Source organism: Zalophus californianus, chromosome 2 (assembly GCF_009762305.2).
Source record: "Zalophus californianus isolate mZalCal1 chromosome 2, mZalCal1.pri.v2, whole genome shotgun sequence".
NCBI classification, from domain to species: Eukaryota; Metazoa; Chordata; class Mammalia; order Carnivora; family Otariidae; genus Zalophus; species Zalophus californianus.
The window spans coordinates 150,195,319-150,213,524 of NC_045596.1; the positions used below are offsets into that span (position 1 = coordinate 150,195,319).

Consider the following 18,206-nt stretch of genomic DNA (forward strand, 5'->3'; position numbering starts at 1 on the left):
TATTCTACTTACATTTAAAATAATTACTGATAAAGAAGAATTTACTTCTGCCATTTTGCTCTTTGTTTTCTGTATGTCTTATAGCTCTTTTGTCCCTCATTTCCTCCATTACTGCTATCTTTTGTGTTTATTATTTGTAGTGACTTTAGATTTTCTCATTTTTCCTCACTTCCTCCTCCATAGATATTATCTTTATGGTTACTATGAGCATCACATATAGCAACCTAAAGTTATAACAATCTAATTTGAACTGATAACAACTTTATTTTAAAGGGAAAGAGGCCTTTTTATTTTTATTTTATCATTTTTTTTTTTAGAGAGTGAGAGTGTGAGCTGGGGCAGAGGGTGGGGTAGAAAGAATCTTAAGCAGACTCCATGCTGAACACAGAGCCTGACATAGGGCTTGATCTCATGACCTTGAGATCATGACCTGAGTCAAAATCAAGAGTCGGACATTTAGCTGACTGAACCACCCAGAGGCCCCTATCAACTTAACATTAATAGCTGACAAAACCTCTGCTCTTATATAGCTCTGTCTCCCATTCTTTGTTATTAATATCACAAATTACATCATTATATATTGTGTGCCGAATTAACATAGATTTATAATTACTTTCTATGTCTTTGTCTTTTAAATCCTGTAGAGAATTAAAGTGGAGATACCATCCAAAATTACAATAATATTGGTTTTTATATTTGCCTACATTTTACATTTGCTGGAGATATTTATTTCTTGATATGGGTGTCTGTTATTGACTAGTGTTCTTTCATTTCACCTTGAATGACCTCTGTTACTAGTTCTCGTAGCCCAGGTCTAGTGGTAATAAGCTCCCTGAGCTTTTGTTAATCTGGGAATATCTCAATTTCTCCATTGTTTTTGAACATTTTTCTGGGTATAGAGTTCTCAGTTGACAAGATTTTTTTTCTTTTAATATTTTAAAGGTATCATCTAGCTGTCTTCCAGCCTCCATGGATTCTGATGAAAGATCATTTGATAATATCATTGAAGATCCTTTATATGTTCTGATTCTTTCACTGCTTTCAAGATTTCCTCTGTGACTTAGTAGTTTGATTATGTGTTTTAGTGTGGGTCTCTTTGAATTTACACAACTTGGAAGTCATTGAGTTCCTTGTATTTGTAAATTCACATTTTTTTCAAATTTGAAAGTTTTCATCCCTTAATTCTTCAAATAATTTTTCTGCTCTTTTATCTCTTTTCTCTTTCTCCAGCTCCTATATGTTGCTCCATTTGATGGTGTCCCATTGGTCTCTTAGGCCTATCCCCTTTCTTCATTCGTTTTCTTCCTGCTCCTCAGACTTGATCATTTCAGTTTACTGATTTTCAAGTTTGCTGATTCTTTCTTCTGCCTGATCAAATAATTCGTTGAACCCTTCTAGTGGACTTTTCATCTCACTTGTACTTTCAGCTCAAGAATTTGGTTCCTTTTTACAATTTCTATCTTTTTATTGATATTTGCATTATGTTTGTACACTTTCCTGATTTCCTTTAGTTCTTTGTCTATGCTTTCCATTAGCTCTTTACGTCTATTTAAGGCAGTTATTTTAAAGTCTTTTTCTAGTTACTCCAATGTCTAAAATTTCTCAAGGATACTTTCTATTTATTTTGTTAAATTTTGTAAAATTTGTTATTTTGAATGGGTCATACTTTACTGGGTTTTTGGGTTTTGTTTTTGTTTTGTGCTTGTGATTTTTTTGTTTTTAAAAATTAGACATTTGACTATTATAATGTGGTAACACTGGACATTAAATTCTTATCCTTTCACAGGGTTTGCTGGGGACTTTTTGTTTTATTATTATTTAAGGTTGTAATAGTCTACTAGTTTAGTTGCTTTTCCGAACTAGTTTTGCAAAGACTGTATTCCTTTTCATGTATGGTCACGGAGATCTCTGTTCCTTTAGCTCTTATTAACTTAATGTTTCAGAGTTTTCTTGGAATGCCAGGAGCTTAAAAAAATAACTGAAAACAAAGGCGCTTAGGGGGCTCAGTCAGTTAAGTGTCTGCCTTCAGCTCAGATCATGATCTCGGGGTCCTGGGATGGAGCCCACATTGGGCTCCCTACTTAGCGGGAAGTCTGCTTCTCCCTCTCCCTCTGCCCCTTCCCGTCACTCACATGCTCTCTCTCTCTCAAATAAATAAATAAAATTGTAAAAAAAAAACCCTCAAAAGCAAGCAAACAAAAATTACTTCTTTCAATCTTTGCAGATTGGTTCTGTGTTGTGGCCTTCCTTCAACACTAGTCTTGCACTGAGCCTAGGGATCACTTGTGAGTGAAAACTTAGGATCTTCTTAACACTTTTCTCAACATGCATCTTAATTCAGGCATGTATGTGTACTTCTAAATTGCTCCATACATACGAGTTCCTTTGAATGTCTTGATTTCCCAAAGAATCTTCCCCAAATTTTCCTCCCAGGCCTTAAGTATCTTGACTGTTATATATCTTGACTATATTTTGCCCAGGTGTTTGCAGGTTGTTAGTTCTCCTTACAGTATTTTGGGTCAAAGCCCCACTGCCTTCCAGTCTGAGTCCTGAGTTAGGTAGAAGAGAGATGAACATGTTCTGTCAGTCCTTCAGGTATCCTCTAGACAGGTTATGACAGATTTAAGCAGTGTATTTGGTCAAAGTCTGCTCTTCTCTTTTCACAACGAGACAACAGGAGCCCATAATGATAACACAGGCTGGCACTGTTTCAAGACTGTGCTGGGCAGGGATGGGACAATGGCAGGTTAAAAAAAAAAATGCCACAAATTTTTCCTACAATTTTCAAGTCACCTTTGAATTCATTCAGCATTTGCTTTGTTACTGAAAAACTTGGACTCTTCCAGAGTTCTGACAAACTTGGATCTGAAATTTGTTTTTTGACATTTCTGTGTGGGAATACAAGGTTAGATCTGCCTACTCCATCAATTTTTTTAAAAATTTTTTATTGTTATGTTAATCAGCACACATTACATTAGTTTTTGATGTAGTGTTCCATGATTCATTGTTTGTGCATAACACCCAGTGCTCCATGCAGAACGTGCCCTCTTTAATACCCATCACCAGGCTAACCCATCCTCCCACCCCCCTCCCCTCTAGAATACTCCATCAATTTCTTAATATCACGGTATATGTGTTTTAAAGGACTTACTTTATTCTGAAGTTGCACTAATTAAATATTTGTAAATTGGAAAGTAGGTATATTAAGCTCATGTTATTTCATTATAAATTTTTTAAATAACAATGAAAAACATAATTTACCATCTTAACCATTTTAATGTACAGTTCAGTATTGTTAAGTATATTGTGAATATATTTTAAGTATTTCCCAGAATATACTTAACAATACTAATACTGCCTTTGGCTCAGGTCATGATCGCAGGGTCCTGGGATGGAGCCCTGCATCGGGCTCCCTACTCAGTGGGGAGCCTGCTTCTCTCTCTTCCTATGCCTCTTCCCCTTCCCTCTGCTCATGCTCTCTCTCTCAAGTAAATAAATCTTTTAAAAAAATAAATACTGAATAATATTCCACTTTTGTATATACCACATTTTCTTTATCCATTGATGAATATTTGAGTTATTTAGCTATTGTGAATATTGCTACAATGATCATGGGTGTCCAAATACTTCTTTAGATTCTTTTGGATATATAACAGAAGTAGGATTGTTGTATCATATTAGTTCTATTTTTCATTTTTTTTGAGGAACTGCTATCCTGTTTTCCATAGTGGCTGCGCCATTTGACCTTCCCACCAAATAGTACACAAGGATTACAGGTTCTCCACATACTCAACACTTGTTATGTATTGTTTTTCTGATGGTGGTCATCCTAATGGATGTGAGATATCTTACTGCGGTTTTGATTTGCATTTCTCCAACGATTAGTGATGTTGAATGTCTTTCATAGGCTTGTTAGCCATTTGTACATCTTCTTTGGTGAAATGTCTACTTAAGTCCTTTGTCCATTTTTAAATCTGATTATTTTGTTGAGTTGTGGGAATTCTCTATAAATTCTGGGTATTAAGCCCTCATCAGACATGACTGGCAAGTATTTTTTCCCATTATGTACATTGACATCTCATTCTGTTGTTTCCTTTGATGTGCAAAAGTTTTTAAGTTTAATGTAGTCTATTTCTGCTTTTGTTGCCTGTGCTTTTGGTGTCATATCTAAGAAGTCATTGCCAAATCCAATGTCATGAAGCTTTTCCCCTATATTTTCTTCTAGTTTTAAGTATTATGTTTACATCTTTAATCCATTGAGTTAATTTTTGTATATGGTATAAAGTAACTAAAAAAATTCTTTTGCATGTGGGTATTGTTTTCCTGGCAATGTTTTTTGAAGAGATTGTCCTTTCCCTATCATATAGTCATGGCACCCTTATTGAAGATCATCTGCCCACATACATGAGGGTTTATTTCTTGGCTCTCCATTCTATTCCACTGATCTTTGTGTTTATGCAAGTACAATGCTGTTTTGATTATTGTAGCTCTGTAATACATTAAGCCATGACTAGTACATGATTTTAAGCTTTTGAGTCACTTTAATTCTGTCTGGTTATACGGCACAGAGTTGCATTTTACTTTATAAGCCAATCTGGAGATCTTTTTCTTTAAATAGATGAATCAAGGCCATTCACATTCTTCGGTTAAGTCTGATGTTTGGGTTCAATTGTCATTTGTTTTCTTATTTTTACTGTGTATATCATATGTTTACTGTATTTCTTTGTTGTTCCTTTGTAGTTTTTATTTCCTTGGATAGAAAAAAATGAAGTTTTTCTAGAGGTACATTTATAATACTATATATAGAGCTGGCCATAGACACCTTTGTCCTAACTTTACATTCTACAGTTTGATTTGCCAGGTTTATGATACCTTTAACTCCTATTACTTAAAAGACAGTCAAGGAGTTTCTTTTACTTTGTCCCTTTTTTCCTCTTATTTTAAAAATTTCATTATTTCTGTCAAAACATATCATTTCTACCCAATATTCTTCTACCCCTTGTATTATTCTTGGATCTACAAGTTACAGTATATTTAGCACTCTAATTTACAGTTTTCCCAGTCATCGCTTAATTGGACGAATTCATTCACAGATTTCTCAGGAAGCACTCTTGATTATAGCATTATCTAGGGTTCCTGCATACTTAAGAACTTTGCTTTGACTCCTAAAGTAAAAGTACAGGCTGGCTGAATATAAAATCCTGGCTCATACTTTTGCATATCTTGAAAATATTCTCATTTATCTTAGCATGTTGTTGAGAATTCCAACAACCTGATTTGACTCTTTTTGTCTAGATGCCCTGGGGGATTTTGTTTTCCTCTTTATATTTAAAGCCTAATGCTTTTACTAAGATATGTCGTGGAATTGACAAATCTAGATCCACTTCCACTCAGACATTCTTCATTTCTGGAAACTCTTCTTGAATTATAGGTTTAAATATTAGTTCTGTTCCATTATTTTTCTTCTTCAGGGACTTCCAATTATTCATACATTGGCTCTTCTTTGTGTGGCCTCTACGTTGAACTCTTTCTCTGTGATCCTTTTCACTCATTTTAAAAATTTTCACTCTGGCCTTTCATACCTTTATTTTTCATACACTTTCAGTTGAACTTGTTCTCCCTCAAAGACCTTGTAATCTCCAAGATGACTTTATCTTTATTCCTCAGATTCTGAGTTGATTCAACTCTTGTTTTCGGTCTACTTCTGTTCTAGGTTTTGTATTTTATCACTGAGGTGTTTTCTCACATCTGCCAAGTTTCCCAAAGGTATTTATTCCTTTTGGAAAGTGTCAGTTTTCTTTTGTTCAGTTTCATTTTGGGTATTAATTTTCATCAGCCGAAATGTTTTCTTTTTAATTTTATAGCTTTGTATGAATGTCAACTGTTTTCTGTTCACTTTGAATTCTTAAAACTTTTGAAGTTCAAACTTACAAAAGGTTTGTCTTTCCTTTTCTTCCATAAACTTCATACGACCAGTTATGTTGTAGGTCCCTCAATTTAAATTGGCCTGATGCTTCCTTATAATTAGATCCAGGTTGTGCTTTTTGAGTTTGTTTTTACAAAAATGGCACAAAAGGGGGGCCACTGAAGGTGGCTCAGTCGGTTGAGTATTTGACTCTTGATTTCAGCTCAGGTTGTGGTCTCAGGGTTCTGGGATCAAGCCCACGTCGGGCTGTGTGCTCAGCGTGGAGTCTGCTTACCTCCCTCCTCTCCCCACCCCTGCTCGCTCTAAAAAATGAATCATCTTTAAAAAAAAAAACCCAAGAATGCCACAAAGGTGATGCTTTGCTCTTAGTAGTTATGATCCATGATAGTGGTATGTCCCATTACTAGTAATGCTAATTGTGCATGGATAAGGTGATACCTACCTGGTTCCTTCACTGTAAAGTTACTGTTTTCCTCCTTTCTAACTAGTATTTTATTTTATGTAAAGATACTTTGAGATTATACGCTTTCCCTTACAAACTCACCTGCCAGTTTTAGCACCCACAGATGATAACTGCCTAGATCAATTATTACTGCAGTGTCTGCCAAATAGTGACTTTCTAATTTTGTCATTCTTCCTGTTTCATAGGTCGCTATTATTCTAACAGAGAGCCTTCCCTTTTCCTCCATGGATTTATTCATGGCGATACAAACTGAGTACACAGAATGTATAATACATACGCCTAAATCTTTTTTTTTAAGATTTTATTTATTCATGAGAGACAGAGAGAGAGAGAGAGAGAGAGGCAGAGGGAGAAGCAGGCTCCCAAGGAGCAAGGAGCCTGATGCGGGACTCAATCCCAGGACTCTGGGATCATGACCTGAGCCGAAGGCAGATGCTTAACCATCTGAGCCACCCAGGCACCCTACATACGCCTAAATCTTGAGAGATATCTTTGAAATATTTATGTAGAAAGGTTATGATGTCTGTAGCTTATCCTCGAATGCTTCAGCAAAATAACAGCAATAATACACACACAATCAGGAGTGTCAAGTCAAATGTGACAAATGTTAATTATTCAATCTAACTGAACAGTATATGGAAGATCATTGTACTGTTTTGCAACTTTTTTGTGGATCTGGCTTCTTTCAAAATATAAGGCCTATATACAGCAGTTTTGAGACACACTGCCAAAACTTTCACAGATATTTGAAAAAAAATTAAAGTCAGCCTATAGTTTTAAATTTACCAGCATTTGAATATATTCAAATTTTATTACCACTGTCTGTAGACATTTAACACTAGCATCTGTGCAACAGTCCTCTGAGGCAAAGAGCACACACACACAAATCTTACATACCAAGATAACAGTACCATGTTCGACAAGACTGTTTGATGATTAAGTAAACCAAGCTTGACAAAGCAGCTGACTCATGATGAATGATTCCAGTTTTAGTACATAAGTGAACTGATCACATAGGGAACATTAAAATAATATTAAAATGTTACAAAGACTTTAAAAAAGTTTAGAATTCTTCCCTAAGACTTTATATAGGCAGGTTCACATAACAGAAACCTGTCCATTACAGCACTCTGAGGTTTTAGCAAAGCATACATTATAGACATATTTGCCATACAGTGCAATTTTATTGTGTAAGACATGAATAATAGTGCACTTAAATCCAAGAGTCACATTCAAATATATCAAGAATACAATCCAAATACCCGGCTACTGAAGAAATACATATTCTTTTTTTTATATAACTACACTGTGCAAGTACATTTTTAGTGTAGATGGTAATAATCTATAAGGATTCTAAGCAACACAACTCAGTGTACTTGTGTAGAATAATCCACGTCTCCAAAGATATGTGCATTTTAAAAGTGAAGAAAATGGAAAATGTCTTGGGCAGAGACACGGGCAGTGTTGCACAAGTTGTTTTTATTACAAATTACCAATACACTTAATCTGTATACTCACAGGTAGTTAAAACAGAATGGTTCTAAGCATCAGGAAGCTCTCATCAGGAATTATTTTTTAGGACAATGTAGTGTCTACAGTGAGCCCCACTATCTTTCACTGAATTAAGCACAAACTACAGTTCCACAACGAGTTCAAAAATAGGACTTTCTTAAGGGGAATTTAGATAAGAAGTTCACACCTTCCAAAACCTCATCCTACAGTTTCATAGGGTCTCATCTGAGCTACTGGTTTAAAGGAAGAAGATGCTGTGGACACGATATAAAGACTGAGTGATGGGAGAAATAGTTTACTTAAGACAAAAAATCAGAAAACTGATACGATAAGAAAATTAGCACTTCGTATCATCTGAGAATAAATATTAATGGAGAAATCAGTCTTTAAATGTTTTTTGTTAAGATGGTGAATTACATAAAAATACTATCTGGTAATAACAGGATATCAGCGCTGGAGGGGGAAAAGATCTAACCCACATTAAAGAATAATAAGTAATCTATGTTGTCTTGAGGTATAATAAACCTGTACCAGATGTACTGAATGATTTCATTCTCTGGGAAATTTCAAAGCTGCCAGAACAGGGGCAAATTCTAAAATTTGCCCTTTTTTTGGTCCAGGAAATAACCGTCTGATAAAAGGTGCTCATGATAACCTCTTGTAGTTACCAAAATTTTGCCTCAGGTTGGGGTCTGACAGTAAGTGAACCTGATGAACTGGTTAAGACTGACAATTAAAATAGCTAATTCCGAAACCAGATTAACCACAAGAGTTACATCTCTACTAAGCAGATTTTAAATTTTTAAAAATTATTTACTTTTATTTATTTATTTATTTATTTATTTATTTATTTATTTATTTATTTATTTATTTATGGGAGAGAGAGATAGCATGAGCAGCAGGGAGAGGGAAAAGCAGGCTCCCCGCTGAGCAGGGAGCCCGACATGGGGCTCGATCCCAGGAGCCTGAGATCATGACCTGAGCCACCCAGGCACCCTGCAGATTTTTTTTTTTTTAAGTACAGCAAAACATTCCTTCTATTTTTCACTTCAAGAGACAAACTACTGATCAGATCTTTCCCATGATACTGATTTTTTAAGTTAATATAAATACTCAAAAGCTAAAATATCACTAAATTTCATCCTTTAAAATGAAAAGTAATGACATATCACCTCTGTAAGTCAGGCCTCAGAGTTCAAAGAAAAGCTTTTAAATTACCCATATGGGATCTGAAATGACTATTGTCTTCCAAAGTTTCCCAAAAATCACTTTAAAATCTTGTTTCAAAGGCCTAATTTTTCTCAGAAACAAAATATATTTATAGGTTGTTTTAATTCTATTAGATTTTATTAACTTTCTGCTGTTTTCTTCCCATTTAATAAAACCAGAATGAAAAATTTTGACCAATTACTGAAAAAGTCTTAACCACCCAAAAAGTTTCCCCAAAATCTTAATAAACTCAACCAACTATGTTCTTGTGGTTTCTAAAAAAAAAAAAAAATTGTTAATTTAAAATCTAAGGATCCTTGTACTGCCGATAGAAGACTGTAGCAATCTTTTGTATTTTTAGATTATTCTCTGTAGGACCTACTTTTGCATCCCCAAAATATAAACCAGCCTTTACTATAAATGAATACATACGATGCTTAATATATATAAATTTGATTTTCTCTCACTTGGTTATTATTGGCTCCTATGGGGTAATTCGCTTGCTCACTAATTCTGCCACCACTCCCTTCATTCAAGTTTTTAAAGCCACATTTATCAAAGCTAATTCTCCAAACTTAATGTTTAACAAGTATCTTCTCATGAGTATATCCACTGTATGTATTCTTCTTATCCAAGGAATGGGTAACTTCATAATATTACTAAAATCCCTCTTTAAGTTACATTGATAATGCACGTCTGACACAGTTCTTGAGTTTGGGAAAAACCCTGATATTTGCATTATTTGATGTTCCCTTTGAAAATACACTGATATCAAAGTTTGTTTTTATGACCTTTAAACAGAACTGAGGTTTGCACAATCCCTAATTATAAATTAATACTAAAATGCAAACTTGTCCAAATAGCTTAAGATCGCTGCCTCGATAAAAGAAAGAAAAAGATGGTGATTAACATAACAATAAAAAAAGAAAGAAAAAGAAACACTATGCTATTATTGGACTATGTCTCACACATAAAAACGTTCATCAGGAAGACAGGTATAAATTGATGGCATACACTTTCTCCATGACCGAGCCTAATAGAAGCTCCCACCTACAGAAGCCCTATGGCTAATCAGTGTCACCAGTGGGAGTCACTTCTAAAGAATCACTAAAAACAAAAACAAAACAAAACTCCAAATGGTTTTCCTTATGGGTCCGTTAAGTGAGAAGAAAAGAGCTCCTTCAGATCTACTCTTGAGACAAAAATAGGAGCAAATAAAAAGATCAGTTGCATGAACAAATACAGCAAGTAATTTTAAGGGGTAATAAAAAAGCTGGAGTATTTCCTCTTTTAAAAGATTAATATAAACATTTCACACAACATGGAGGTATCGACAGCAAGATCTCCTTTGCTCCTTGCTGTAGCCTTTTTGTGATGGCTTTTTTTTTTCTTTAAAGATTTTACTTATGTATTTGACAGAGAGAGACACAGCGAGAGAGGGAACACAAGCAGGGGCAGTGGGAGAGGGAGAAGCAGGCTTCCTGACGAGCAGGGATCCCGATGTGGGGCTTGATCCCAGGACCCTGGGATCATGACCTGAGCCGAAGGCAGACGCTTAATGACTGAGCCACCCAGGCGCCCCTTTGTGATGGCTCTAATGCCTGAAGACTCATGACTATAGCCAAGAAAATAAGTCGAGAATAAATCTGAGCTTAGAGAAGAAGGCAGGCAAATATACCAAAGGAGAATTCTGATATGTGTTGCTGTTCTCCAAGCCTTTTGCTACCAGTTCAAGGAAACAGAAAAAAGATAAAGTTTGGGAAACTGGAGATAGAAAGTATTTGCTGTTTTCTAAGGTGTCTGAATGTGGCCATTGATTATGCTAGACTAGATATTTTTAAAATTTTATTTTTAGCTCAATACATAGCTCTAAAGCAGGGTTCAGTTTTGGTGTGCTTTACACTGAAATGGTTATATACAGAGGGGGTGGAAATGGTTATTAATCATTTACTCTTCCACTATCCTTTTAATGGAAAACTAGAATTGACAGTATTTATTAAAATGAACAGTGCCACAAAACAGAAATGTATATAGAAAGCACTGAACCACAAACTTGTAGAGTTGCAGGACTAAACAAGCATAGCATAAATACAGGCATAACATTGACACATTTCAATCTGTTTCTGCAGTTTAAAACACAGCTGTGTCATGTTCATCAACTTTCATCTCCACTTCAATTAGATTTGCCCAACATATAATGAACAAATCAGCAGTCAGGATAAATTTTCAAAAGGTTCAAGCCAACGTGAAAGGTTTAAGCTTAGGATTAGTAAACTCTCAGAATACTTAAAAATAAAACAAACATAATAAAACTGAACACACATACATACATGAAACAGTGCAGTAAGAACTTCAGACAAGGGCAGTGCATTTCTGGTTTAAGGAAACCATATTTGTAGCTTAATTATAACAAACATCTATCCTAAATGATGGTTTAATGGGATATCCAGCATTTGATATGCATTTAATATGTATGGTCAAAAACCTTAAAAACCAATTCAACAGTAACAATACCGTATCAGTAACAAATTCCTACTTTATTTCTATATTGCACATACTTTTACTGTCTACTGTTAAAATTTACTTCTTAATCTAAATATCAAAGGATTATACCTATAACCTTTGTAAAAATATTTACCTTGAATAAATATTCAGATTTTCCTTTCTTAACAAACCAGAATGAGAATGAATTCAGCTCTGTTAATCCAAAGCTACTTTAAAGAGAAGGGCAAAGGTATTGGAAACAGCATGTTAATCACAAAATTCTTGGTTTAACAACCATTTCAGTTTTGAAAAATATTTCTGTATTTGGAGTGTTTATGTCTGATCTTTTTTAAAACTAACACATATTCCCTAAAGAGATTAATCATATCCTTGACTGGTCTGGAGCACTGTTTTGGAAAGTAGACACAGAAAAAAATTTAGATTAAATGGCATATAACACAAATGGCATTAAATAGGTCACCTGTTTCACATAAAATAAAATGACTAGCACCTCCTTTCTGCTCCCAAAGTAAAGAGGCCTAACAGGCCACATGAAACATGAGTAATTACAGTAACTTTCATTCATAAAGTACTGAGAAATCCACTACATTAGAGGGTTCTCACATCTAAAGCCTTAGGTTCAAGGCTACTGTGTAAAAGTGAACTGAAGGGCCAAAGGAGAGAGGGATGGGACTCAGGTCCAGGAAGGTCCTTATTTATGTCGGTTGTGGGAGATTTTTCAGGGACTCTCCTGCGTCCCATCCTCAGTTTCCAGTTCCGCCAACTGCCTCCTGAGTACATTTACTTTTGCTTGTAATTCCTTGTTATATTCAATGATGTTAACCATTTCTTCATAGGCTTCATCCAAATACTTGGAGGATCTGTTCCAACGTAGGAAAATACCTATTGAATCCAGGAAAGGAAGACAGAAGGCAAAAAGATACATACAATGGATTAACATTATTCCATCATTATACATTCTTTTTTCTTTTTCCTACAATTCACACCTATGTTTTATTATACTCTGGAAGAAGCAGGAATCCTGAAGTACTGAAAGTGTAACAAAATACACTAAAAACATCACTATTTCTATGTACATAATCATTCATTCTTCAACCTCCCCCCCACAAAATTATGAAATGGATTAGAACACTATTCTCTGATATATCCAGGATTATAAATAAGCTGGTAACTTAAAACGCCATAAATTTTCCAGTTTCACAATACAGTGAATTACAGAATTTCAATTACAGAACTTTCCTCAGACCCGTAGGACCTCATACATGTGTAAAATCACTTTCACTAGAAAAGTGAGAGTTAGAGCAACTGCTGAACCATACATATTGTTATTTAAAACCCTAAACTTCCCAACAAACAAAAGCTTAGGACCAGATGGCTTCACAGGTGAATTCTACCGAACATTTAGAGAAGAGTTAATACTTATTCTTCTCAAACTATTCCAAAAAAGGTGAAGAGGAAGGAATGTTTCCAAACTCATTCCATGATGCCAGCATTACCCTGATACCAAAACCAAACACACACACACAAAGCAAGAAAATTATAGGCTAACAGCCCTGATAAACACAGATGCAAAAATCCTGAGTAAAATATCAGCAAAGTGAATTCAATACATGAAAAGCATCACATACCATGATCAAGCAGGATTCATTCTAGGGATGCCAGGATGGTTCAATACCCACAAGTCAATCAACACAACATGCCACATTAACAAAAAGAAGGATAAACTCATGTGATCGTCTCAACAGATGCAGACAAAGCATATGATAAAATTCAACACTCATTTATGATTAAAAACTCACAACAAACTAAGTATAGAGGCCATATATGACAAACCAACAGCTAACATACACAACGGTGAAAAGCTGAAAGCTTTTCCTCTAGATCACAAACAAGACAAGGAGGCCTACTCTTACTACTACTTTTACTCAACACAGTATCAGAGATCCTAGCCCAGAAATCAGACAAGAAAAAGAAATAAAAGGCTCCCAAATAGGAAAAGAAGCAACACTGCCACTATCTGCAGATGACATAATACTATATACAAGAAATCCTGAAGACTCCACCAAAAAACTTTTGAAACTAATAAATTCAGTAAGGTTTGAAGAATACAAAATTAATACACATATATTCACATTTTTATATACTAATAATGAACTATCAGAGAAATTAAGAAAAACAATTCCATTTATAACTGCATAAAAAATACCCAGGGATAGGAGGAAGATCTTTCACTAAAGAAGTATAAGACCTGTACTCTGAAAACTATAAGACATTGATAAAAGAAACTGAAACAGCACAAATAAATGGGAAGATATACCACACTCATGGACTGGAAGAATACTGTAAAATGCCCATACTATCCAAAGCATCTACAGATTCAATGCAATCCCTATCAAAAGACATTTTTCACAGAAATAGAACAAATAATCCTAAAATCTGTATGAAACCACAAAAGACCCCAAATAGCTAAAGCAATCTTGAGAAAAGAACAAAGCTGGAGGTATCACCTTCCCTGATTTCAAGATATACTACAAAGCTACAGTGACCAAAACACTATGTTAACAGCACAAAAACAGACACACAGACCAACAAAACAGAATAGAGTCCAGAAATAAACCCACACTTAAGACAGTCAATTAATCTTCAACAAAGAAGGCAAGAATATATAGTGGGGAAAAGATAGTCTCTTCAATAAGGGATGCTGGGAAAACTGGACAGCTACATGCAAAACAATGTACTGGACCACTTTCTTACATCATATACAAAAGTAAACTCAAAATGGATTAAAGATTTAAATGCAAGAACAGAAACGATAAAACACCTAGAAGAAAGCATAGGCAGTAGCTCTTTGACATCAGTTTTAGCAGTAATTTTTTGGATATGTCTTGTCAGGCAAAGGCTAACAAAAGCAAAAATGAACAAATGGGGCCACATCAGACTAGAAAGCTTTTGCACAATGAAGGAAACCATCAACAAAAGGCAACCTACTGAATGGGAGAAGATATTTTGAAATGATATAACTGATAAAGGGTTAATATAAAAAATATAAAAGAATCACATAACTCACTATCAAAAAAAACCAATCCAATTAAAAAATGACATTTCTCCAAAGAAGACATATAGCTGGCCAAGAGACACATAAAAAGATGCTCAACATCACAAATCATCAGGGTAAAATGCAAATCAAAACCACAATGAGGTATTAGCTCACACCTGTCAGAATGACTAGTTATCAAAAAGACAAGAAATAACAGCCATTGGCAAGGATGCAGAGAAAAGGGAACCCTCATGCATTGTAGGTGGGAATGCAAAATTGCGTAGCCACTACAGAAAACAGTATGGAGGTTCCTCAGAATATTAAAAATAGACTACTATATGATCTAGCATTTCCACTCTCTTGTATTTATCCAAAGAAAATGAACACACAAATTCAAAAAGACATATGCATCCCTATGTTAACTGCAGCATTATTTATGATAGCCAAGGTATGGAAGCAACCTAAGTGTCCATCAAAAGATGAATGGATAAAGAAGATGTGGTATAGATACACCACAGTGGAATACTACCCAGCCATAAAAAAGAATGACATCTTCCTATTTGCAACAATATAGATGGGCCCAGAGGGTATTATGCCAAGTGAAATAAGTCAGGTGGAGAATGATAAATACCACATAATTTCACTTAGATGTGGAATCTAAAAAACAAAAGCAAAACAAAACAAACAAAAGAAAACAGAAACACAGATACAGAGAACAATCTGACGGTTGCTACAGGGGAGGGAGATGGGGTGATGGGACAAAAGAGGGGAAGGGGATTAAAAGGCACAAACTTCTACTTATAAATAAGACATGGGGATGCAACGTATAGCTTAGGGAACATAGTTAATAACAGTGTAACAACTTTGTACGGTGACAGGCTGTAGCTAGACTTACTATGGTGATCACTTTGTAATGTATGCAAATGTTGAATCACTATGCTGTACACCTGAAACTAATATATGTCAACTACACTTCAATTAAGGAAAATAACAGAAAGCCTAAACTTCAGTGCGCTCTCTCCCTGTCTCTTAAGAGGTGGTCTTACAATTCTACAGGCATGTCCTTCTTTTCCTAATAATTATCCTTTTATTATAGACTAACAGGAAACATTTCCTCATCTGCATAGATCTACATTAGCCTTATCATCCCAACATCATGGCTTAAAGACATTCAAATAAAGAGCTACAAAAACTTTCCAGGCAGCAATATTGTCAGTAGCTGATAAGTTCACAAAGGTTTTATAATTCTTTAAAACACTTTCTATAAACCAAACTTCCAGAACCCTAAAGCTACTCTCTATCAGAAAGGGAAAACAGAAACATAGCTTAAAGACTGGACTTTGTTGATTTTTCCATTATATGAGCTTGTATTTAAAATCCTGTTCTTCAATTCAGGAATTACTTAATACTAATGGCTAACTATGATGTAAATATAACAAGAAGAGAGACATTTTAAGCTCATTATACAACCCATATACCCACTATGAGAAGATTTTACCTCACACAGAATTTCTTCCATTTCTAAGTTGGGGCACTAACCACATATGGAAACTCTGTTCTTAATGGAATGGTAGGAATTCATTCATGTAACAAGAAGATCTCCTCCAATCAGTTCATCTCTAAACTCTCAATGAGGTTTGGTAAAAAACTAGTTAAATCGTCCCTCAGGCCATCCAACTCCAAATCTGGCTTTTCTCCCAAGCAACATGACAGTGGCTTCTAGGTAAACTGTCCCAGAAATCTTTAACAAAAAGTTTGGCTGTAATCTCTCATTTAAGAGATCACTTATCCTGTACCAGTGACTACAACAATGAAGAAAGTAAGCAAAGAGAAGTTCTGAGCAGCCAAAAATTCCCAATGCACTAAAGCTCAGACCCCGAGAACCTGGAGACTATCTGAGGCCACTTTCCCACAATTCTAACCTGGGGACACCTAAACAGATAAGATTAGAAGCATAAACTGAGGAGGAAGGAAGCAGCTAATGACAGATATGCCAAGAGGAATGAGACGTGAGAGCTGACATCCAGAGAAGTGACAGAAACAGACTTAGTCTCAAACTGAGAGAGCAAAGCAATCTGAGGCCCTTTTACAGATAAAGGGCAAACAGTTTCCCACACATGAACTGCCCTTGTGGGCATAACATATTAAAATGTGGTGTAACAACTGACATTTATGGTAATTCAGTTCAATTACCAAACAGCTAGCACCTTGTAGGCTTTGTGCCGCCTCATAGAAAGATGAGGGGCGCCTGGGTGGCTCAGTCAGTTAAGTGTCCGACTCTTGGTTTAGGCTCAGATCATGATCTTGGGGTCATGAGATCAAGAGCCTCATTGGGCTCAATGCAAAAGTCGGCTTGAGATTCTCTCTCTCCCTCTCCCTCTGCCACCCCCCATGCTCTCTCTCTCTCAAATAAATAAATAAATATTAAAAAAAATACAAAAATGAATAAAGATGTACTTAATACCTTCAAAATGATTAAAAAGGAATGGCATTTTGTAGTCTTTGTTTAAGGGATGGCTAATATAGTTTAGATAGGTTTTGGTCAGCTTTTTAAAGACAAGCTTTGGTATTTATGGAGATAAATTTCAGGAGTCTGAAAAATTTATGTAGGTTAAATACCTTCTTTAGAATGAATTGGAAAATTAAGTATGGATTATTGTTCCACATGAACAATGAGATATGTGCCTCACTGCACTGATAGCATTATGTATGTTTATAGAACCTTACTAGAATGACTAGTTCATTAACCCTTCAATAGCATTTAACAGAGGAACCTTTCCCAACGGCTGCTTAATAAAGGAAACAGAAACCATTTCCTTGGAGCTTACGATTTATTCCTGTCCCAACTACCTACCAACTTTCTTACACAAAAAGTAATGTATTTTCCCTCATACCCATTAGAATGGCCACTACCAAAGGGGGGAAAAATCCGAAAATAACAAGTGTTGGCAAGGATGTGGAGAAATTGGAACCCTTGTGCACTGTTGGTGGAACTGTAAAATGGTGCAACTGTTACGGAAAATGGTATGGTACTTCCTCAAAAATTAAACAGAATTATCATATGATCCAGCTATTCCACTTCTGGGTATATACCCAAAAGAATCAAAAGCAGTGTCTTGAAGAGATATCTGTGCATCTGTGTGCCAAAAGGTGGAAGCAACCCAAGTGGCCATCAGTGTATGAAAGGGTAAACAAAATGTGGTAAGCACATACGATGGAAAACTATTCAACCTCAGACATTCTGACACAGGCTACGATATGGATGAATCTTGAGGACATTATGTTAAGTGAAAGAAGTCATTCACAAAAAGACAAATACTGTATGATCCCACTCACATGAGGTATCTAGAGTTGTCGAACTCATAGACACAGAAAGCAGAATGGTAGTTACCAGGGGCAATGGGAAGTTGTTTAGTTAAGTATACAGTCAGATTTGCAAGAAGAAAAGTTCTGGAGACCTGTTTTGCAACAATAGGAATATACTCGACAAGAATGAACTGTATACCTAAACATTTGGTTAAGTTGGTAAAGTTGTAATCACGATTAAAAATAGT

At 35.4% G+C, this 18,206-nt stretch overlaps 1 protein-coding gene across 1 annotated transcript in view; it reads right to left on the reverse strand.

The window, feature by feature from the left end:
* Window positions 1–8,799: 8,799 nt before the first annotated feature.
* MTMR9 (myotubularin related protein 9) overlaps window positions 8,800–18,206 on the reverse strand; it is a 54,920-nt gene continuing 45,513 nt past the window's right edge. The window contains exon 10 of the mRNA XM_027599490.2: window positions 8,800–12,497. Coding sequence (XP_027455291.1) covers window positions 12,334–12,497 — 164 coding nt within the window. The 3' untranslated portion in view covers window positions 8,800–12,333. The remainder of the gene's footprint in view (window positions 12,498–18,206) is intronic.